Source organism: Ambystoma mexicanum, chromosome 3q (assembly GCF_040938575.1).
Source record: "Ambystoma mexicanum isolate Mex_15411 chromosome 3q, UKY_AmexF1_1, whole genome shotgun sequence".
Taxonomy (NCBI): Eukaryota; Metazoa; Chordata; class Amphibia; order Caudata; family Ambystomatidae; genus Ambystoma; species Ambystoma mexicanum.
In genome coordinates this window covers 4,945,857-4,968,726 of record NC_090926.1, presented here as the reverse complement: position 1 = coordinate 4,968,726, position 22,870 = coordinate 4,945,857, and the positions used below count along the sequence as shown (strand labels likewise).

The window sequence follows — 22,870 nt, the reverse complement described above, 5'->3', positions numbered from 1 at the left end:
CACCACACCCCAAGTCCCTGCCATACCTTACCCTGGGGTTACAGCCCACAGCCCAGCCCTGTGGACAGCAGAGGACATAGATGGGGTGATGTTCTTTGAAAAAAAAACCCTCATGCAGTAGAACATTTTCCGATCACACCTCCCATTGCTCAGGCTTCAAGCTCTCAGCCCATGTTTTCTACCTCTCAGCCACTGTCTTCATCCCAGCCACCAGCAAAAAGGTCACACACTTCTGCTGACCTTTATGACACCCACACAGGCACAGAAGGGGATCAGGAGGAATATCAATACTAGGATGGTGATGAGGATGAGGCAGAGGTTTTGTACTGTCTTCTCCAATCAACAGGATTCCCCAGTGCCTGACTCTCCAGTAGATAATCGGCCCTTATTCAATGACTTAATAACTAAAGCAGCTGAGCACTTCGGTATTCAAACTCGGGAGACTCAGCAAGTCAAGGATTTTGTCGAAGATATCCTAGGAGACAAGCTGCCACCCAGTTCATACCCATCTTTAGGTCTGTCCAGAGAAGAATCCAACCTTCATTGGAGACACCCAATCAAACAAGGGCAGTAAATGCGTGGATAGATAAACTGCTCTGCCCGGCGCCGTCTGATCCTTTATATATCAGGAGACAGCTTAAGCCGGATTTGCTAGTTGTCACAGCTACTCTTCAGAGGCTCCCCCAGACCAGGAGAGCAATAAGCTCTATACTATGGGGAGGAAAGTTGCAACTTCGGCAGCATTTCAAACTAGGATCGCCAACAATTCCACATTGTTGGCGAGCTATGACTGCCATAAATGGGACGAGTAAAACTCCACACACTAGATGTGAGCAGAACGGTCCTTTACTACGTAAACAAGACCAGGCGGCCTAGGAAAACAGATCAATGGTTTGTCTCCGTAGCACCAGGCAGAGAAGGAGACCGCATTTCCAAAAATACCAAAATTCATAAGGCTGTCGAGACGCCGCCTAAGAGCGCACCGACGCAAAAGTTTCTGGCAACGTCAAACATCGACAAAGCCGCTAGAACTGCTGAAACCCCTCCCAGAGACGCCAAACATCCGAGAGTCTCGCAAAGATTGTTTTGGCGGCTAAGAAGCCCAAAGACAGGTCAAAAGACACTTCCACACGCAGAGAAAGCAGGAAGACTATTCTAAGGGCCTCTAGCTAAGACTCTTGGATAAATCTTGACAGTCCCAAGAGGAACCCTTCCCCCCTCTAGACCCTTCTGGCTCCTCCTTATGGACCAGAGATAGGTTTGAGGGGTGTATGAATAAACTTCAAAATGTGTAGACTTTTCAGATGGGTTTACCACACCTAAAAGACCTGGCTAGAAGGACCTCTACCCCACTGTCTAAATTTCAGAGGAACTCCTTTCCACTTCATGAGGAGGTGTTTGACCTGACGGATCAGGAAGAGGTTCCTCAGGACCCCTTTTTACAGGAAGATGGTCCCTTTTGAGGACCCTACTGACCAGGCCCCAGATTGAGGGGGGGGGGGGAATAAGCCACTAGTGGATAACCCACATGGATGTCACCTATCAATACCCCAGACACAATATGCATGGATCCTCCCACATCTCCACCTATTAGACAGGCGTCTCCTATAAATGATCAGATTGCATTTAATACCATTCAGAAAAAAGTGGCCAAACATTTTCAAATTGCCACACTAGAAGCAGTGCAAGACACTGACTTCATGGAGGATATTCTGAAGGAGAAGCCACCTGCAAGTCAGGCTGTTCCCTTAATGAGCTCCATTAAACAGCATATCGCCCCTTCTTTGCTGACGCCATCACAAACCAGGGCGGTGAACCCACGTGTGGAGAAACTTTTTTCGGCCCTCACCTACAGACCCTCTACATTTGGGGGCATGGCACCCTGGATTCCCTCGTGGTCACTACTACTAGAAAAAGAGCGGGATAACCTTGTCCATGGTTGAGGCACCGCCCGACAAGGACTGCAAGAAACTTTATGACCTGGGAAAGCGTGTCACTACTGCGGCAACCTATGCCACCAGAATTGCCAACAATACCACACTGTTGGTCAGCTATTGCGATGTTCAATGGAACCTGCTCCAGGAGGGCCTGCAGGAGGTCCCTGATCCAGTACGTTCACGTTTGCTCGCGGTTGGGTCAGAGGGGAGGCAGGTAAATCATAATATCCTTAAGAACACCCTAGATGCTGCGGAGATGGCATGGAGAACCTTGGCCCAAAGTACCCTGTTGAAAAGACACGCGTGGTTCAAAAACTCAGGGTTAAAGCCAGAAACACAAGCGTCTCTCATCAACTAAAACGGTGGAAGAATCTAACTTGTTTGGTAAAGCTATTGATGAGGCGCTAGAAACTTCGAAAAAGAACATCTTTGAAGCAGATAACTCAAAGGCCTTTTCAGCAGCGAGGTTGGAATTCTTGCCGCTCCTTTCGCAGACAATCCCCACACAACCAATGTGGAATGGGTAACACATGGTCCTCAGGACAGGGGTCAGCTGCCTCTAACCAGTAACCACCTAGAGGACAACGCTGTGGCAACGGAAGGGCTCGCAGTACCACCCCTAGAGGCTCCCTGGCCTCCAATCAGAAATGACTTGCAGATCCATGTCCCTTCCCATGCCTCACCGGACGGGGAGGGCGGGTGGATAACATCATTCTTACACCCATGGGAGGGGATAACCACAGACCAGTGGGTGCTCAAGACTGTTGCCCATGGTTATTGCATCGAGTTAGCAGGCCACCTTGATTCAGACAACCAAGGTCCAGGTGTCTTGACACTGGAACACCTCAAGATCCTACTGCAAGAGGTCGAGATCCTGCAGGAAAAGGGTGCAATCGAAGTCATCCCAGTTCTACAGGTAAACCAGGGTATTTATTCAGTGTACTTCCTTGTACCCAAAAAGGATCTCACCATGCGCCCTGTGCTAGACTTGCATCCTGCAAACACATTTGTCAAACCACAAATGTTTCGATTGATAATGCTGCAAGAGATAGTCCCTCTACTAAAACGGGGGATTACATGGCAACATTGGACATTCATATTTCAATGTTGCCGGCACACAGAAAAAACCTAAGGTTCATGATAGAGAACAAACATTATCAGTTCAAGTTCCTTCCCTTCAGCATTGCCTCAGCCCCAAGGGTATTTACAAACATTATCAGTTCATTTACAAAGGTGTTGGCAGTAGCAGCAGCAGCTCACGTGCGCAGGTTATCCATCCCAGTTTATCCTTACCTCGACGACTGACTCATAACGGGGGATTCATACAGAACATGCCTGTCAAATACCAGAAGGACGATAGTCCCACTCTCCAGTCTGGGATTCTCCATAAATGAAAAGTCCAGCTTAGACCCCAACCAAGTCCAGCAATTTCTGGGGGCCCTAATTTGGACAGAAGACTGCCTCGTCTTCCCCTCCCAGTCGGTTCAAAACATCCTGTTTCAAATCCCTCACTATGTAGCCAGTCGGGAGGTGACGGTACGCAAATCCATGTGACTGTTAGGAATGATGGCATCCTGCATTTATTTGGTCCCTCGCGCAGCCAGTGCTGTCAGGCCAGTGGACAATGGGGCGATCTAGTGGTTGTCTCGACAGCCCTAGTTCTCTCTCTGCAGTGAGGGAAAATCTCTTGAAGGGGAAGACCTTCACCACCCCCGCAGTAGAAGCCACTCTCACTATGGACGCAGTTCTCACAGGGTGGTGGAGGGGGGACACCTGCTTCAGCAGATGGCACACAGTGTTTGGTCCCCAGCAGTAGCATCCAACCACATAAACCTGTTGAAGCTGCTGGCAGTGTTCAAGGCTCTGAAGGATTTTCAGACACAGTTGCAGGGAAAGACAGTACTGGTCTTCACAGACAGCACCATGGCCGTGTATTACCTGAACAAACAAGGGGGCACACACTCAACAGGGCTATCCAAACTGTCCCAGAACATTTGGAAGTGGGCTCTCAAATACAAGATGTTCCGTCTGTCTCGACACGTTTCAGGGGAACTCGATCTTCTGGCAGACATGCTCAGCAGAGACTTCCCTCTACCCACAGAGTACAAATGGCGACTACACGAAGACATAGTCTCCAACGTTTTTGCAGAATGGGGCTTCCCAGAGATCTCATTGTTTGTAACTCTGGAGTACTCGCAATGCCCAGATTATGCCTCCAGGTTCCCTCAGAACTGCTCGAAGGGAAACGGTCTCTGGATAACATGGTCAGGGACATTTGTTCACGCTTCCCCTCCCCAAACACCACCCCCACCCCCTGCGACTCCCCTACCCAATGAGAGTGCACAAGATGCAGCAGTAACCAGTTACCATGATATTGGTTGTCCCGATGTGGGCCTGCCAACCCTGGTTCTCATCTAATGTCAATCTCCCCTCCTATGAAACTACCTTGCCCATACAACATGCTATCGCTGGACAAGGGGGGAAACACTTCACCCATGCCTGCAAACTCTCAACTTAGCGGCTAGAGTTCGCGGACCTCCACCTTCCGCAGAGCCTAACACCAGACATTGATACGCCAATAAGTGGAAACGCTTCGTCATCTGGTGTAATTCCAAAAAGCATCAATTCATAGATTGCTCTGCTACTCATATTGTACTATACCTGACCCACCTTCTTGACTCGGATCCGGTTTTTAATTCTCTGACGGTCCACTTAGCTGTACTTTCAGCCTATACCACGTCCCAGCAGAAGGTGTCTTGGTGCAAGATCCCAGTAATCAAAAATTTCATGGAAGGGGTTAAGAGACTTCATCCCCCCCCCCCCCCCCCCCATTTCAAACCCAGCTTCCGGGTGGGACCTAAATGTGGTACTATACAGATTTATGGGATCTCACTTCGAACCAATGCATAAGTCTAGCCTTAAAGCACTCACTTACAAGACTGCCTTTCTTATCCAACGACGGGCGGCCAAGAGGAAGACCGTCCTCTCAGTCCCGTTACTGGACGATATTTGGAACAAAGGACTGTCCCTGCTGAAGAACCTGTCCGTCGCCCCTCTGAAGAGGGACCGGTACGAGTAGTCCACAAGAGAGACTACAATGAGAAGATCAAATAGAAAAAGCTCAGGGCCGAAGTCAATTGGACGAAAGTCTTTTGCTCAAGATCACATGGTTCAGCGTTGTTCGCGGTAAAGTTCGTGGCACAGATTCCGGACGAGGTTGGTTGGTAGAAAAGTTAGTTCAAAGAGAAAAGGACAAGCCCTCAGATTGGAGAAAGATTTCATACACTTTCACCGCGGCTGACCGAAAAGGACAACCGGATTTGCAAAGTACCTTAAAACGGAGAGGGAGCTATTGATGAGGCGGACGTTCCTGGTGGTTCCTGCAGGCTCACGGTTCCTGAAGCGACTCTCGGGCTGACACGAAGTAGGAAGACTGGAGGGTCCTGCACCACCCAGGGAAGAAACCAGCAGCATAGCAAAACAATGAATAAAAGGTGCGCTCCTTAAAACCCCAGCAGGGTCCGACTTTCCTGGCTATCCAGTCCACTGTAGCTCTGTACAGCAAATTCGACCAGAGGAGGGGTCCTGGCTTGTAGTTGGGCCTGGTGAGGAGGTAAGTGATGCTTAATGTTGAGTTGTTGAAATGCTTAATGTTGTGTCTTGTCACCTCCCGTGGTTGTGCATGTGTGTACTGCTATGTATTCTTGTATTCATGAGCATGTGAATCCATGCCAGACCCCATGTTGGAGAAGGAACAAGTTACCTACCTGTAACTGTTGTTCTCCAGCATGGGTCTGGCATGGATTCACATTCGAACCCTCCCTCCTTCCCCTCTGTGGCTCTTCTCTTGGTCCTACTACCACTTTACATGCCACCAAATCTGAAAATGGCTGCCAGAGGAGGGGCTTTGGTAGAGGGCAGTCATTGGCTGGGGGCAGTATGACCCAGAGACCAGTGATTGGTTATTAGGAGAAAGACAGTTCAGAAACGAAACTGAAACTGATTTTTTTCTTTACAGAGGATTCCCAGCCTGACGACGGGAAATATTCATGAGCATGTGAATCCATGCCAGACCCATGCTGGAGAACAGTTACAGGTACGTAACTTGTTCCTACTACACTCCGCTTGTTCGGCGATCCGCGCCTAGGGCAGATTTTTTTTGCTGCCACGTCAAAGTGTGCTGCTGAAAAACTTGTGCCTCCAGGAACAAAAGTTCCCGTACTCTGCCACAAATGCACTTGGCAGTTCCACACTCTGCTTGCAAGGGCAAGCGGTGCTAAATTGAGGAGGCATAGTAAAGACTGGAAGCACGTTTCTTTACACCAAATCTAGAGAGTACTTCCATTCTCCAGTGCGGTCAAAGAAAGACAAATGAGAAGGGGCTTTTAAGGTTGGTGGTGTGGAGCCTGGGAACAATAGGTGCTAACAACGTTCTGAGCTCTTCAATTGCTAAGGCTTTGTTTCTGACCATACCTTGGTCCTACTATTAGTTGGAACAAAGGTGCTTGTGCCTAAAGAGAATAGGGGCCAATGACGGGATTGCATCAAGAATGTTTACTATAAAAATAGATTAAGTAGAAGCTACAGATATCTCTGCCAATCATATGTAATACCCTCCCGACCTTTAATCAAGGCTTGCCAGGCCCAGGTTAAAAGTTACTAATTGTGGCTGCTTAAGTTTGTGTGATTCAAAACATGTTTATTTGGTTGTACACCCCTTTGTCATGTTTTCTAGGGAAATTATTTGGATTTCTTCTGGCATTCCTCACGCAATTTGTATTACTCCTAGGTCTAGGTGTCGGTCCAAGGGTGAATGTTTCATTCACTGTTTTGTCTTCCAATAAATCTGTGGACAAAGAATGCAGTCCACTTTGCTCCTTTGTTTCAGCTTTATTCATCCTCTTTAACCCCAACAGTGTGAGTGTAAATTGGAGGATACCAACGTTAAACTAAAACATCCTCCGAACCTCATTCCCAGCCCTTTCCTTCAATCTCATCGGGAAACCCGAACTCCTTTCATTTTTAGCCTGTTATGCGCAGAAACTCAAGGATGCATTACTAATCCTTCCACATGCGACACCTAACAGAAAATCACTGACAGGCGTGTTTATAAACCTTAAAAGCACAATATAGCTTGCTTAAATATTTAACCAAATGAAGGGAAAGCAAATGCATCATGATAGTCTAGATGTGGATAATGTAGGTTTGCAGGTTATTTTGATAATTTGATCTCTGGCACAAAAACTACTTGGGATCAACTTGGCTTTTAATCTAAAGACTTTACTTATTTTTGGGAGTAGCCACTTATCTTTAGCTAAACAGCATTTTGGATTTCAGTTGTTTCCCAAGTTCTGAGTTAGATTCCTTGGTTTGCTATGGGGCTCTTAATGCAGCGCAAGTGGAATGTTCATGTTCAGATATTTAGCTCTGTGATTATTGGTCTGGCCCATCATTGAAAACAGTTGTTAGAAACATTTCTACCACATTTGAAACCAAGCTATAGAAATGGGATTTGGGCACCAATTGAAAGTTGGTTCGTACAAAGACCAAAAGAGTACACAAAACTTAAGGAGCCCTTCAAGGAACAGCGCCTTTACTCCCCCATCAAACCAAAATAAGAGTGGAATATGGGCCTTCTAGAGACTTTGCTGCCTCCTTATCTCCCACCTCTTTCCATTCTACTTCTCTGCCCATAACTGAAAATCTGACATGGTCTTGAGATTTCTCCTTTGCTTTTTCTACTAAGCACTTTCTTGAGATGGTCCCTTGTGTTGGTATGGTTCATTTCCCTTGCGCATGACTGTTCCCTCATTCCCTGAGCTAATGCATGTGCAGAGGGTACGTTCTATATCTTTTTTGTCAATATTTGGTAATGGCAGAGTTGGCAAATAATGTGTACACAACTTATCCTTTAGTTGACAAGCGATGGCCACTCAAGGTTTTGTCTTAAATTTGGGCATTTCTTGAATCTCAACAGTGGTCCCTTGTGAGCCAGTAATATGGGGGTGGAAGATACTGGATGGGATGGGGCCATCAACAGTGAGGGTGGTGCGCAAGGTGGTCTTGCCTTCTTTGAGGCTGTAGCACATCTCGGTAAAACGTTCCTTCACGCTTTGATGCCTAAAATAGAGACCATGTACAGGGAGCCATTTGTAATACAGCGATCCATGCATAATCGCATATTAAATACTAATTCTTGACTCTTTAATGCCCCTTTCTCCTATGTCGGTAGGCTAGGCACTTAAGACCCGCCCCCTGTTTCCTCTGAAGTCTGACTTGCTCCTTTGTTGTCTTGAAAGATGAGTTATGATTGTACCAGCATGCTATTTTACTTGAATGCTTGATACATGTAATTGAATCCTTTCTCGCATGTGTAGCCTTAACCCCCACTTTTTGTACAGTAACCTATGCTGACACTCGCACAGAGAGAACACCCCAGGCAAGGGATGCAGAAAAAGCCAGGCAGCAGCCACTGCCATCCCAGCAGCAGCCGACGGCGCCGCCGCAGCAGCACGGCCTCAGGACTGCGGCAGAAGCACCTCGCTGGTCGGAGGCCGATGCCGCCCGGGTTGTTGGCAGTGAGTCTGGTTTAAATTTTACTTTTGGGGACTTTCAACTCACTGGGTCTGCATGCACGTTAGAACCACACTTCGAAATATATCTGTGGAAAACATTTCCTGGTTAATATCAAACAGTCATGCAAATGCTTTGTAACTCAGTCTCTAGCAGGTTCATCCAGTGGGCATTTTAAAACAATTTGATACCTCTCCAGAATGGGCACGTATGCACATCACTCTATGGCATGCTCAAGCATCATTCTGATGGCGACACATCCACATTGCTCTCCAATGTGGGCACTTTAGACAAACTTTCACTCTCAAGCATGGCCCGTTAATGTACAAAATTAAGTGCATTCTGGCATAGCAACATCGAAGGCTAACATCCACACTGCTTCAAATTATGGGTACATCTTTCGCACTGCTGTTTTACGTGGCGTTGTTCCAAATAAAAATCCACACCACTTACTATTTCCTGCATCAGACAGACTTTCATAGTGCTGTCTTGCATTGCCACGTACTACACATACATGTACTCTTTATTATGTTCACATCTTGGGCAAACATCCGCATGGGTCTTTTACTTGACTGGAGAGGAGATTATATCCTCAGGAGTTCGAAAAGTGGCAAGAAGAGGTGAAGATGTAGGACACTGTCAAGGTTCTGAAATGTCCACTGGCATGTTTACCTCCTTTTGGATGAGCGCTTCACATCCTTTGCCATCCCTCTTACAGCAAAACTAATCTGGGATGTTTATGATCAGTTGTATGTGTCGTCCCTTTAGCTTCCATTGCAAAAAAAGGGGGAAAAAGGCTGCAACAGTATGCAGTATGTTCAATCACTGTCTTAGGGACCAGGTAGGTCCCATGTGGGCAGACACATGCTTTGTTTTATTCATTTGATATACAATCCTAGCACAGTTGTTTTTTTCCTTCCCTACCAGTTTAAAATGGATTTCTAGAATCTGGGCTGTTGGACAGATTTTAGGAGGCCACAGCAGTTAGTTAACAGGGAATTCTTGGAGGTTAGCCAAAACCAAAATAATGTAAACATGCAGGGCTATTCTCAGGACAGTGTGAGTGGGTTTCAGGGGTCCATACAATATAATGCATATTAATTCAATTTAGACAAGAACGTGTAAAAATACAAATATTTATTGTAGACCTTTACATACTAAAAACTAGCGTGTGATTTTTATTGCACAATACTCAGTAAACATGTACATTCTCAATAGGTTCTTAAAATGCTTTTAAATGACATGAGGTAAGTAAATGCAGTAAAGATAGAACCAGCAGTCTACCCCCTAAGAATAATGGGTCCTTGTGCCCAGTAGTCACATGAGCCACAATGCTTCACCCCAGAATGTAGTCTTTCTAGGTAAATTATAATACTCATATGCCCATCCCCTTGCCTCCATCCTTGTGGGCGTCCCCCCACATGGGGATGTACCGGAACCTTTGGCAGCTTAAAATTGAGCTTCCCCTTTAAATTTAGTATAGCACGCGGGGCGTGGCCTCGGGTTTGGGAACGCCTCACCTCAGTCCCTTTTTCCGCACAGATGGTGTTGGATCTGGCAGCCAGCACAGACTTTTTTTTAGTTTTCTGCTTGCTCCTCATTTTGTTTTTACTTAACTTCCCTTTGCTGCCTTGCATCCCCTGGTGCATGCCGGCTGCAGGAGAATTCACAAGACGTCCATCATGCGACCGCTCATTCCCAGCCTCGGACCCCCATGCACTCTGTCTTTAGTGTCTGAGGCCCAGCCACCGCTGGGATGCATGTTCGGCTTGCAGAGCTCTCGGTCACAGGGCATTGAAGAATCGGTTGTCACGGTGGAGAAAGATCTTCCACACTTCTCCTTCGCCCCACCTTAATGACTATGTCTCCAGGACCTCTCGTCAGGGCAAGGTAGGGCCCTCGGTTCAGCACCACTCTACATTGTGGCGACTCCTTCCCTGGGGGTTCCCACGAACATGGGTTCCTTGGATTACGGTTTTGGGAGGCCCGAGGCCTCTAAGGCTACCGGGTTCCAAACCGAGGGACCCAGGGGCTCTTCTTGGCACTGCGGGGGCAGACCTAAGGCAGTCCAGGCTACCGGCTCCCAAGCTGAGGGGCTCAGGTTCCCTACCTGGCTGTCCTCAGAAGGGTGCTCAAGTTACTCCTTTTCTCCGACCCCAAGAGCTAAGGGATCGTCTAATGCCACCTCCAAGAATCAGTCCTCGGCACAATCCAGCGTGGCTACCGGCACTGGTGCCGAAGGCGTCCAGCCTACCGGAGCTTGCTCAGAGGTTGTGAGTCACAGCATTACGACTGCCGGAAAGCTGGCCGAGGGCTCACTCCTACCAGAGTCATCCGAGATAGACGCGTCTGCTTCGGGTGCAAGACCTGGACTGTATCCTCCCATGTCTGAGGCCTCTCGTGGCTTAGGGTCTTCACACCCTCCCACCCAGGGATACCAGGCCGGCGGCCATCTTGGAAACAACCTGGGGCCCGCCTGAGCTCTTTGCCGTTGAATGGGCTCTGCAGGAAGATCCCAGTCCCCTTCCCTCTGGAAGCAGTAGCAGATTGTACAGTATAGTAATCTGGTCTCCTCAGGGGTACATCTACCCATTGCAGCCTTACGGCTGCACACCTCAGTGCTTCGACCAGGAGTGCAGACCTAGCGCCTCGGATGGCCGGGCCCCTAGGGACACGTCTAGCGAAGACTGCTTCTTCGAGCGCTTCCTCTTGCTCATGCATTCCCCTCGGATGAAGGGGCTCCTGAAGAATATAGTGCCGGTCATACCGCTTGTGGTGCCTCCCCGGACCCCTATTCTGGGTACCCCTCCTGTTGTGCCGGTCCCTCCTCTGGTCCAGGCCATACCGGTTGTTCAGACCCCTCCTCTTCGTCCTGTACTTCCAACGCCTCCTGTAGGAGGAGAGAGGGGGCCGCCGGCACCTGTGTCCCAGGGCCCGGACTCCCCTTAGTCTATTAAAAGGTGGGGGCAATGAACCCTCTGCATCCGTTAAGGCCTTTCATGACTGCCTTCAGGGCCTGGTAGAGTTCTTGAGGGGCCCTCTGCCCAAGGAAGGCCCCCAGGTGTCGGGAGTGCTAGTAGAGGCTTTGGGCAAGCGCACCACGATCTGGTCTGGCATCCCTCTCCAGAAGGATTTCCTGCAGGTGTTGAGAAAGGTCTAGAAGAAGCCCAGGGCCAATGCCCAGATGAACAAGAAGCTGAACAGCAGGTTCAGGCTGATGTACAGGGAGCCAATCCTCCTGGCCTTCCACCCGCATTCTTCAGTAGTGGCTGCTGCTTCATTATATTCTAAACCATAGTCTTCGTCGTCTTCCTCCATGGGAGCCACCTTCAGTTGTCTTCCCAAGGAGGAAAGGGTCCTCGAGTCTGTTAGGGAGAAATCTTTTCTAGGGCTAATTTCCCTTACCTATAGAGTCCCCCAGCAGCGTTGCTGGATTTGAAGGGTTTATTTCTTTCTCCTGCTAAGAGTGAGAGTCTCTTTCCCACTCTTAGACAGATTGCTGATGTGTGTTTTAGGCTATTTTTCTGCTTATGGTCTATGGGGTTTTTCTCACCCTCATAGGTATCTCTTTACACGTGTGTTACACAGCACCCTCAGTGCAGTAACACAGGGGTGTCACAGTGACCCCCAAAAATAGACTCCATACCCTGGGACTGACTACTGTCTCCCATGGCATGTAAAGTCCCCATTGACTTTACTAGTCAATACTTTTGTACAAAACCAGTACAACCCATCTTACAATGGAAGTACTAGAAAGGGTTAATAGTTTTTCCCTAGTGTTCATTTTCGAGAGGGTACCGTCCAGTCCCTCTCTCCAAAGTTTCTGGCTGGTAGCAGTGGTTACTAGCATAAATATTAGACCGCAAATATTTCCCTATGGGATTTTTCCCACTGTTCCTGGCTACCACTTTTACTGACAGCCTCTAACAAACCGCCGGTTTATTTTATTATTAACTTTAATCCGGTGTTTTTTTTTTTTTTTGCCAGAATGTTAGTAATATTACTTTCTCGTGTCTTTCTCTGAAATCCTAACCCAGGTCGGGGATCCTTTGTTCGTCCTTTTGGCGGGCTTCTACACAGAAGCCCTCCTCTCGGCGCCACTGAGTCTGGGGTAGACAGGATGTGTGGGAGGGGGTATAGGCACCCTGGACAGGGCTGCCTACGCAACCCAAATCGCACTCTGCCCTGATAGGCTGGGTGGTTCTCCCGCCAGGAGAGCCACCCCACTGTGTGAGTGACAGCTAGGCTGTATGAATGGGGTCTTGCTGCATAAAAGCAATGTCCTGATGACTGGAGGACAAGACGTCGCCACTGGAACTATAAACCCGAAGAGGAGAGAAGATGAAGATATCTGCAACAACTGAACCACTGGTGAAGCCCTGCTGCAGATCCTCACCAGTTTTCTCCAACAGCTCGAAGATCTTCACCTGCAAGAGTCTTCTTCCCTTGAGCTGGTGGGGCCAACCAGTTCACCAATCGCCTTCCAGGACCTGCCTTGGTCGAATCGCCAGTACCCTGCACTCGGAGACTGGATAGCAAGGCACCCATCCACCACGACCGCGATTTAAAGGAGCATACCTTTTATTTGTTTTGGCAGCACCACGGCTGGTTCATCCCTGGGCAGTGCAGTGACTCGAACCTTCCTCCACGATGAGCCTCTCTTCCTCTGCTGGATCTCCCGAACTGCAGGAACTGCCAGGAACTACCGCCACCGAAGGAGCCTCTTCCACTTTCAAGGTACATTGTTCCGCCAGGCCTTCCGTTTCGTTGGGTACTGCTAAAGGTGTTTTAAATCCTTTACTTACCTACTGGGTTGGCTGCCGCTATCATCTAACATTATCTTTTACCTTCTGCAACCGCCTTTTCAAATCGTTAAACAAAGTCTTGACTGCAGCTACCAGAACATTTTGATCCTGGGCACTTTGCCTTCTACCACTGACTCTGGCACAGGCCTATTGCCTGTGGCTAAATCTGTTACAACTGCCTTATCTAGATTGCTTCTCACCTCGAAATGGGTTGGTGCACATAACTCTTATAACCACCTTTTTCTTCCCCCTTTTTAATATTGTGAAGTGCCATTTTGCTCGGTTTTCACCAAAGTATTGCTTATGCTGAAGTACTGCCTTGCCTAACTTGTTCACAATCTACTTGGGAATTGTTGCTGGTGTGTTACAGAGTCTAAAGCTATATAACTTGTCCTTTCCCTCCCTTTTGAGAAATCGTTAGAGTGCCATTTCTGCTTGGTTTACACTGTGCCGTTTTGCTCAGTTTTCACTCTTGCTCAAACTTGTCTACAATTTAAATATGGAGTTGTGTATACTTTTCTTGGCTGTTTTAACTTGCTTTGATAATAGGGATTTGTGTGTTGAACTTATGAATGTGTAAAATAAATATATATATATATATATATATATATATATATATATATATATATATATATATATACTTTTAAATACAAAGCTTTTGTCAATGTTTCCTTGCTCCATAGTACTAAGGCCCTATTGTGTAAACCCTGAATACTGCTCATCTTCCTCTTGAGATAAGCCTGACTGCTCAGCCACAGCTACCAACTAAATCTTTGTGGTGCAGACTGATACCAAAGGGAATTTCTTGCATATACCTGTAGTCTTAATCTGCTGTAGTGCTCCCCAAGGGAACTGCAGTGGATTCTGCTTAACATTCGTCTGTTTGGCAGCAAGGCTGACGAGAGCCTTGAGAGTTTGCAGACTGCCAAAGCTGCAGCAAAGTCTTTGGGCGCTGCAGTACGTCAACCTCCGCCTTTTCGTCCTAGGGGACAGCAATGGAAGGAAGGTTCCTTTCGGTACTACTCTTCCTTTGGTAGATCGAGAGGAGCTTCCAGTCAAAGGGGGCACCGTATGAGTACCAGAGGTGGAAAGCAAGGTACTCGAGGTGCCAAAGCTGCTCGGGCAGTTGCCTCTTTTCCCTCAGGCAGTGCCGCAGCTGTGTCCGCTCAGTCATGAGGCCATGTCCCTTGGTTCGCCAGTTGGGGGCAGACTTGCGCAGCAACTTGGAGAATGGTGTGTCATTACTTCAGATGTGTGGGTTCTGGAGATCATAACCCACGGCTACCGTCTCCCCTTTCTGCAGAGGCCTCACGGAGAAGCTCTCTTTGAAGAGTCTGAATCTGCTCCTTGCGCAGGAAATCCTATCCCTGCTGGAGAAAGGCACCATAGAACTGATGCCTGTAGCCGAGAGGAACAAGGGATGGTATTCCCTTTATTTTTTGATCCCGACAAAATACGGGGGATTGAGACCCATCATGGACTTACGTTGGCTGAACAAGCTCCTCAGGAAGGACGAGTTTGAGATGGTAATGCTTTCTCAAGTCCTCCAGGCCCTTCAACTTCAGGATTGGTTGGTGTCCCTCGAACTCAAGGATGCTTACTTTCATGTGCCGATTCAAGTCAAAGCAGAGGAAGTACCTGAGGTTCGCGGTTGGGGACTCGCATTTTGTTTCGGGTCCTGCCGTTCGGATTGACCTTCGCCCCGCGGGTCTTCACCAAGCTGATGGTGGTGGAGGCAGAGTATCTCAGGAAAGGGTGGATTCATGTCTACCCCTGCCTGGACGATTGGTTGATCAGGGCACGTTCTCCCGAGCAAGCCCTGGATCATCTGTCCGTCCCCTGCCACTCCCTTCACAAGCTGGGCTTCTCCCTCAATTTAAAGAAGTCCCATTTGACACCTACCCAGCGGCTCCAATACATTGGAGCAGTGCTCGACACTTCCCTGGGGTTGTGTTTGCCTCCCCAGGTGAAGGCTCATTACATTCTGCAGATGGTGGACAAATTTCCACGTGCCCAGAGTCTCCCAGCATCCGAGTTCTTGAGGTTGCTCGGCCTCATGGCATCCTGCATTTTCCTGGTGCCAGGGGCCAGGCTGTAGATGAGATCTCTGCAGTGAGCTCTCAAGATGCAGTGGTCGCAGTTCTCCAGCAGGATGTTGGATCCCGTTCAGACTCTGCCCTCGGTCGCACAAGATCTTCTGCGGTGGGCCGTCAAAGGCAATCTGATGAATGGATCTCCGATTTGGCAGCATTGGCCGGAGGTGACAATTGTGAAGGACGCATTCCTCACAGGGTGGGGGAGCTCATGCCAACAAGTTGACAGCCAGCGGCCGTTGGTCTCCAGACTCCACATCAATCTGTTAGAGCTGCAGACTGTCAGGCTAGCTCTGAAGGCTTTTCTGCCGTCTGTGCGGAGGAAGAATGTCCTGATGATGACGGACAATACAGTGACCATGCACTACCTCAACAAAAAAGGGGGTCAGGGTCACTCCCGTTGTGCAGGGAGGTGATGCAGCTCTGGTCTGGGCCATCCAGCAGGAAATTTTGATTTCGGCAGTTCATCTGGCGGGAGACGACCGCAGCGGCGGACGCTCTGAGCAGGCAGAGCACAGTCTCTCACGGTTGGGAGCTGGCTCAGGAAGTTCTGTTGGAGATCTCCCCACAAGTGGATCTCTTCGCCACCACTGTCAACCGGAAGTGTGAAAGATTCTGCTCGTGGGAATTTCCTCCAAGAGGAGCCTTAGAGGAAGCGTTAGCAATGGAGTGGTCCTTCGCATTACTGTACGCTTTTCCTCCAGTCTCCGTCATTCCGCAAGTGTTGCAGAGGTTACGGAGGTTCGGTTCCCGGATGATCATCATTGTTCCAGCATGGGCCATGAGAGTGTGGTACCCGGACCTTCTAGACATGTCCATCGGCCCTCCATGCCGTCTTCCCTACCGAGACAATCTGCTCTCACAGGTGGGGGGGTCGGGTTCTCCATCCAGAGGTCAAGTCCCTCAGCCTTCATGCTTGGTATCTGAAAAGTTGAGGTATAAGGATTGGGACCTCCCCGAAGACGTGATTGAGGTGTTGCTTTCGGCCAGGCGGCCCGCAACGAAATCCCTGTACCGTTGGCGAAAGTTCTGCGACTGGTGCAGGGTACAGAATGTGGATCCTTTCCAATGCTCCATTCCTTTGCTTTTGTCTTTTTTGCTTTGCTAAGCCCACAAGGGCCTGCAAGTGGGTTCCACTAAGGGTTACCTGGCGGCGCTGTCTATATTTAAGAGCTTGTCTGAAGAATGTTCTTATTTTAAGATTCCTTTGATTTCACGGTTTCTAAAAGGGCTAATGTGTTTCCACCATCGCTTTTCCAGGTGCCGGGATGGGATTTGAATTTGGTTTTAAAGTTCCTGATGGGATCTCCGTTTGAGCCCTTACATTCTTGTCCGTTGCGACTGGTATCCTTTAAAACTGTATTTTTAGTTTGTATTTTGTTTATTTGTATACCGCACAAGGCCCGAGGGCAACCGGGCACATTATTTAGTTACAGGCATGTTACAGTCACCATATTTCCATTAAAAATATACAAGATATACATGAGACATAATCGATGGTGTGCAGGTTTAGACAGGCTGAGCAAAATACAAAGGCGAAATATAACACAAAAACGGCCTATGATACTGCAATGAATGTCCCAGTCAAGGTAATGCCTAGTCCTGGGTGGTCAGCCAATCTTTGGCCTTACGCTTGAAGGCAGGGAATGAGGGCTCAGCTCTGAGTGGGTGAGATAGCGTGTTCCACAGCTTAGCTGCAAGGACTGGGAAACTGCGACCTCCAGATTTTTGGAGGTTGAAGCGTGGGATGACAAGGCAATTGGCGTGTGTGTTTCTGAGGGGTCGCACAGCTGAGTGAGAAGTGGATGTTCCTGGGACTTATTCCACATCGAAGCCTGTCCCTTGCGGAATTTCTTATGCGACTGCAGCTTACGTTTCCGCAAGGCTTTCTGCAGCGATACTGGCAGGAGATTAGTACCACACGTTCTGGGAAAAAACTAAAACTGAGGCTATGGGTGCCGTGCAGCCTATATATAACATCCGATGACGTCGACCCTCGACGGAGGCCCTTGAGGGACAAGGTATCGACGTCATCGACGCAGGACGCCGAAAAATTTGCCGAAATAGCACAGCTGTGGTCATTACCTGTCATAGATGTGGAATGCATCGGAGCAACATCCCATTGAAAGAGCGTTACCAGATAAGGTAAGTAACTTGTTCTTCCGGGGGAAAGGCATGACCATAAAACAGAATTCCTGACCTGAGACGGCAGGAAGAAGGCCAAGCAAAAAATCTTCTGGCACTGCCATAGTTGGTAGCCAAATGTGTTAAACGCAAGTGAGCGAGCTAAAAAATATAGCTAAAATTATAAAAATGTAGCTGCTGCCACCTGCTTGTTGTTAAGGCATACTTAAAAGTATCCCAAAACCTATTATGTGTAAGTCTAGGGTGATACAAAAGTATCCCCATTGCACTGCATTAAGAGATGCTCTGTGCAGTATGAAAAAGTTACCCAAACCAGATGGGTCAAAAGACAAAAAGGAAACCTAGTTTCCCAGTACTGACAATCTGAAGGACTAGTCAATTTCCCCATAATAAATGAGCAAAAGTTCAGTGAAGTGTAGCTGAAGGCTGTACTTCTCTGCAAAATGTCACGACAAGGTGTGAAACAAAAGCAAAATGTTTAGGCATCTTTAGAATATGGAGGAATAGTTACCTAAAAGAGACACTTTCCTAACCAGCCATTCTCCAGCATGGGTTCTGGCATGGATTCACATGATCTGAATATTCCCTGTTTTTGGCCTGAGAATCCTCGGTAAAAGAAAACAGTTTCACTTTCGCTTTAAAACATTTTTTCTTCGCTAAACCAATCACTGTCCTCTGGGTCATACTTAACCCACCCATTGACGATCCTCTCCCTAACCTCCAACCCTGGTGGGTTTGTTCAGCTTTTTACTCCATGAATCATTGTTTTGAGTCCTCCTGGTGCTCTGAGCTGTTTTCCAAATATTTTGAGCTTTTTGGTGAAATGTGAACGTTTTGACTTAATTTTGGATTTATCTTTTGACTGGAGGTTGACTACCGAAAGGGAGGTTCTGCTATCGGTGAACATTGTACTACATCCAGGATCTATCATCGGATTGGATCAGAGAAGGCCCAGGCTTGGTCTTACTGCGCACCTTTTCACCATGACTGAGGAGAAGAGTTGCCTCTTCAAAGTCTGTGGAAAATGTGGACTAAGAAGGTTTTCGTGGAGGATCAACAACACAAATGTCTTTACTGCCTGCATCCGGACCATGATGAGGAAGGATGTGAGGTCTGCTGTTTTTTTTGGAAAAAGACCAAGAAGGAACACTACAGCAGGCCGGTGGAGTGGTTCAATTCGGGTAAGGCCTCTGTCTCGGCCTCTGGTCATGCTCAGGACCGGCTGGTCCCACGATTGTACACCCTCGGAAAAGAGGTCAAGGTCCTTTGGGGACACCCCACACGTGGGTTTCCAAAAGAAGGTAAGGCTGCACACAACCTTTCCCACTGGGTGCACTGCCACTGCGGGTCCAGGCTCAGGAAGGACAAGGTCGCCATTGTCGACCGCATCCCTAGTGAGGCTGCCGGTAAGGGGCACCCCCTCTAAGCGGAAGTCCTGGACTCCTTCGTAACTCCACTTGCCATCGGCGGACAAGGCCACAAAGGAGAAATCCAAAGTGGGCCCTTTGCTGCCTCCATCGGCGTATCAACCAGCCAAGAAAAAAACAGTCAACAACCACATCCACGACTGCTGTACCACCCCGTCGACAACCCCATCTACGGCCTTGTCGACGAGCACTACTTCTTAAAATGAAGGGCAGACCACAAGGGTGGTGCTCGCAGTCGCAGCAACGACTGCTCTGCGGGTGAGTTAACTGCCACCGCTTCAGTGAAGACCTTTGGAAAGGAGACTGCAGCTGGTTCCCCTCAGATGTCTCTATAGAGGGGAAGGAGTAAGGCTCTGACGACCCCTCTGAGGGGAACAGAACAAGGGGCTGCACCAAGTCGAGCCACAATGAAGCACCGTTCAGTCCTGGTGGGCTGCTGTAGCTTGTAGGTAAGAGGATACCCAAGCGTGCCCACACAGCATTTCTTTTTTGAATTTCGGCGCAAAGGAATGCTCGATCCTTCACCTGCTCTTAAGATGGCGGCCCGCGCTCCCGGCACCAGAAGCATCACGTTGCCCAGCAACGCATCAGGGATTTAAATCCCTCCTTCCCGCTGGCCCGCATCCGGCAAGGCCCGCGACGATAAGGCCCTGTTCTACGCCTGTTATGCGCCGGATTGCGCTCTGACTCGATCGAAATCTTCACAAGGTACGATTCTCCTGCATCTGAGCCTGCCCCTGCCAGGGACCCCTATTCACGCCAGAACTCGAGATGATCTCACCACCCCCTCATTTGATTTGCAATCCACTGGAGGGGCAAAGCAATTCACACCCAGCCATCCACCCAAACCCACCTATCCACTTCGGGACAACCCTTTCTCACAACGCTGCAAGCCCTGCATACTGCCACCCAGAAAGAGCCCGTCGCCCACACTGCATTTTGTTCCCATATTGCCGTGATCTTGCTGCCCACATTGCCTTTGAACCTATTGTGCCGCGATCTTGCTGCCCCCATTGTATGAGCCCATTGCCTTACCTGGGAACCCTGCACTTGGGTGACCCTTTTGGTCTTCTGTACCTGTTTGCACATGCCTCTTTGGCCTTACCTGTGAATCCCGCATGTAAGTGAACCCTCTTGGTCTACTGTACCTGTTTGTATATGCCATGTTAGCCTCACTTGTGAATCCTGCATTTTGGTGAACCCTCCTTCTGGTCTACTTTACCTATATGCACATGCCATGTTAGCCTCACTTGTGAATCCTGCATTTAGGTGAACCCTTCTGGTCTACTGTACCTGTTTGTATATGCCATGTTAGCCTCACTTGTGAATACTGCATTTTGGTGAACCCTGCATTTTGGTGAACCCTTCTGGTCTACTGTACCTGTCTGCACACGCCTCTTTGGCCTTACCTGTGAATCCCGCATTTAAGTGAACCCTCTTGGTCTACTGTACCTGTCTGCACATGCCACGTTAGCCTCATCTGTACAAACTTTTGCTTCTAGCCCTAGTGTCTTTACTGCCTCATTGCATTTTAGTCAGTGCACTATTCTGAATTTCATTTCAGTTAATGTACTATTCTGATTCTAGGTGCTGCCCCATTTTAGTCAATGTTAGGAATTGTCACATCTAGGCGCCCTCTGATGTATGCACTTTAGTCAATGTTAGGAATTGTCACATCTAGGTGCCCCTGATGTATCCCAACTAGCCACCGACTATCATAGTCTGGCCTGCTCCCCACCAGCGCCACTAGAATCCACCTCTATCTACAGACCATGATCTTCTGGCTCGCCCTAATCATGTTCCCATTCTGCTTAATACAGGACAACGTACCCTGTAGTAACAATAGCTACATAGCCCACCAGGACGGCCTGGCTAAACTAGGGTGCCCCAGACACCACCCCATCCCATGCCCCACTCCGTTCCTACCCTCCGCATCCCGCTTCCCCTCCACTAACCACCCTCCCACCTCCATTGCCATCCATGGCCCACCTACCAACAGCCACCCCAGCCTCATTGCTAAGTCTAACCAAATGAAACCGACCACCAAACCTCCCGCCCGCTTCATGCCGCCCGGCTTAACCACCCCATCCCTTACTCCCAACCTCACAGCCCGCAATGACAGATTAGGCTCCAGGCTCCCCACCACAATTTCTAGACTCCGCTCCAAACCTTACACCAAAACTAATACAAAGCACATTGCCTCGAACAAGCCCACACCTCCACTAAAAGGCTCCCTACTCAACGTCAGATCCCTGGCTGCCCACCCCACAGAAATTGCAGATATTATCCTTACCAACGACCTTGACTTTCTAGCCCTAACAGAAACCTGGCTTCATGAGGCGTCCACACCCCATTTATCACTAGCCATCCCAGACAAATACTCTATCCTCAGAGCGGACAGACCAAACGCCAGAGGTGGAGGTGTAGCGATCATTTCCAAATCCGCCCTAGGCCTTAGACCACAGTCGCACTCACATCCTGTGAGTTACTCACAGCCAAGCTACAAACATCCCCCACAACCATGGTACACCCCTGAGCTCAAAATACTCGGGAAAAAGAAAGCTAAGGCTCATCACACCTGGAAGACTAACCCCACAGCGGAAAACAAGTCCAACCTCACTAACTTATCCTCACTTTACAAAGCGAGATAGTCCGGACCAAAAAAGATGCTTACAACACCAGGATCACTCAGGCAGGATCCTCCACTAAAGAATTATTTAAAATTCTGAAGGAACTAGAAAACCCTATTTCACCTCCAGAAACCTGCCTGAAAGACCAATCTTGGTGCACCAACATCCAGAATGCCCTCAACAATAAAATGCTAGGACTCCAAACTAAACTTGAAGACAAACGGTAACAACTCTTCAACAATAAGGTCACCAACCTTAGCTTACCCACACCCAACAACACTAGCGCAGGCTTCTCGTTTAAGAAAGTCACCATCCCGGAAGTTCAAAAAATCATCACCTCCCTAAAACCCTCTTAACTGTAAGGGAGACAGCTGTCCAGCACAGATCATAAAAGATGCAGCCAGAGAGCTCTCCCCCTTCATTACCAAACTCAGCAACCTATCCTTCACCAATAACTCTATCCCCAGCAACTTAAAACAATCATGGGTTCTCCAGCATGGGGTCTGGCATGGATTCACATGCTCATGAATATTCCCCGTCGTCAGGCTGGGAATCCTCGGTAAAGAAAAAAACCAGTATCAGTTTCGTTTCTGATCTGTCTTTCGTAGTAATAACCAATCACTGGTCTCTGCGTCATACTGACCACAGCCAATGACTGCCCTCTACCTAAGCACCGCCTCTGGCAGCCATCTTCAGATTTTTACCGCACGTTCATGTGTTGGGATCCTCGTGCTATTGCTCTCGAGCGTTAGTGCTATTTTTTTCGCTTTTTCACAAAAAAACTTCGATTCTTTCGGTCAAAAGAGCCTCAAGCTCCACCGATCCTACATCCGATCAACGGGGACCCGTGTCGGATTCGTCTGTGCCCCTCAAGGGTGAAGATTCGTCGAGCTACACTTCGGAGGACTTCCAGAAGCTTCTCAGGCCCGGTCTCGGAGATGGCCCAGGAGAAGGGAAGCTCGACGCCCGGAAAGCTGTTCAGGGTTTGCCCTGGATGCCAGCTGCAGAACGTCTTTAAGAAGGACGAACACTCTTTCTGCCTCTACTGCCTTCATGAGGACAAAACGCACGTGGAGAAGGACTGTGCGTTTTGCGGCAACATGTCGGAACGGACCATGAAGGACCGTCATCAACGTCTCGCCAACTGGCTGGAGGGTAAGAGCCCGTCTGGCGAGAAGAAGAAGAAATCCGAGCGGTCTTCTAAGACCTTTGAGGGCGCCCCGGCGACAGGGGCCCAACATAAGGCCAAGCACCGCGAGT

General features: G+C 48.7%; 1 protein-coding gene across 9 annotated transcripts in view; it reads left to right on the top strand.

The window, feature by feature from the left end:
- Positions 1-22,870, top strand: part of TNRC6B (trinucleotide repeat containing adaptor 6B) — a 2,246,995-nt gene that overhangs the window by 1,073,400 nt on the left and 1,150,725 nt on the right. For 7 of the 9 annotated variants that reach the window (XM_069652923.1, XM_069652921.1, XM_069652927.1 and 4 more), the window contains one exon: positions 8,339-8,515. The exons of 1 other annotated variant lie outside the window; for it this stretch is intronic. In XM_069652923.1, coding sequence (XP_069509024.1) covers positions 8,339-8,515 — 177 coding nt within the window. The remainder of the gene's footprint in view (positions 1-8,338; positions 8,516-22,870) is intronic. One more of the 9 variants, XM_069652926.1, reaches the window with a different exon arrangement.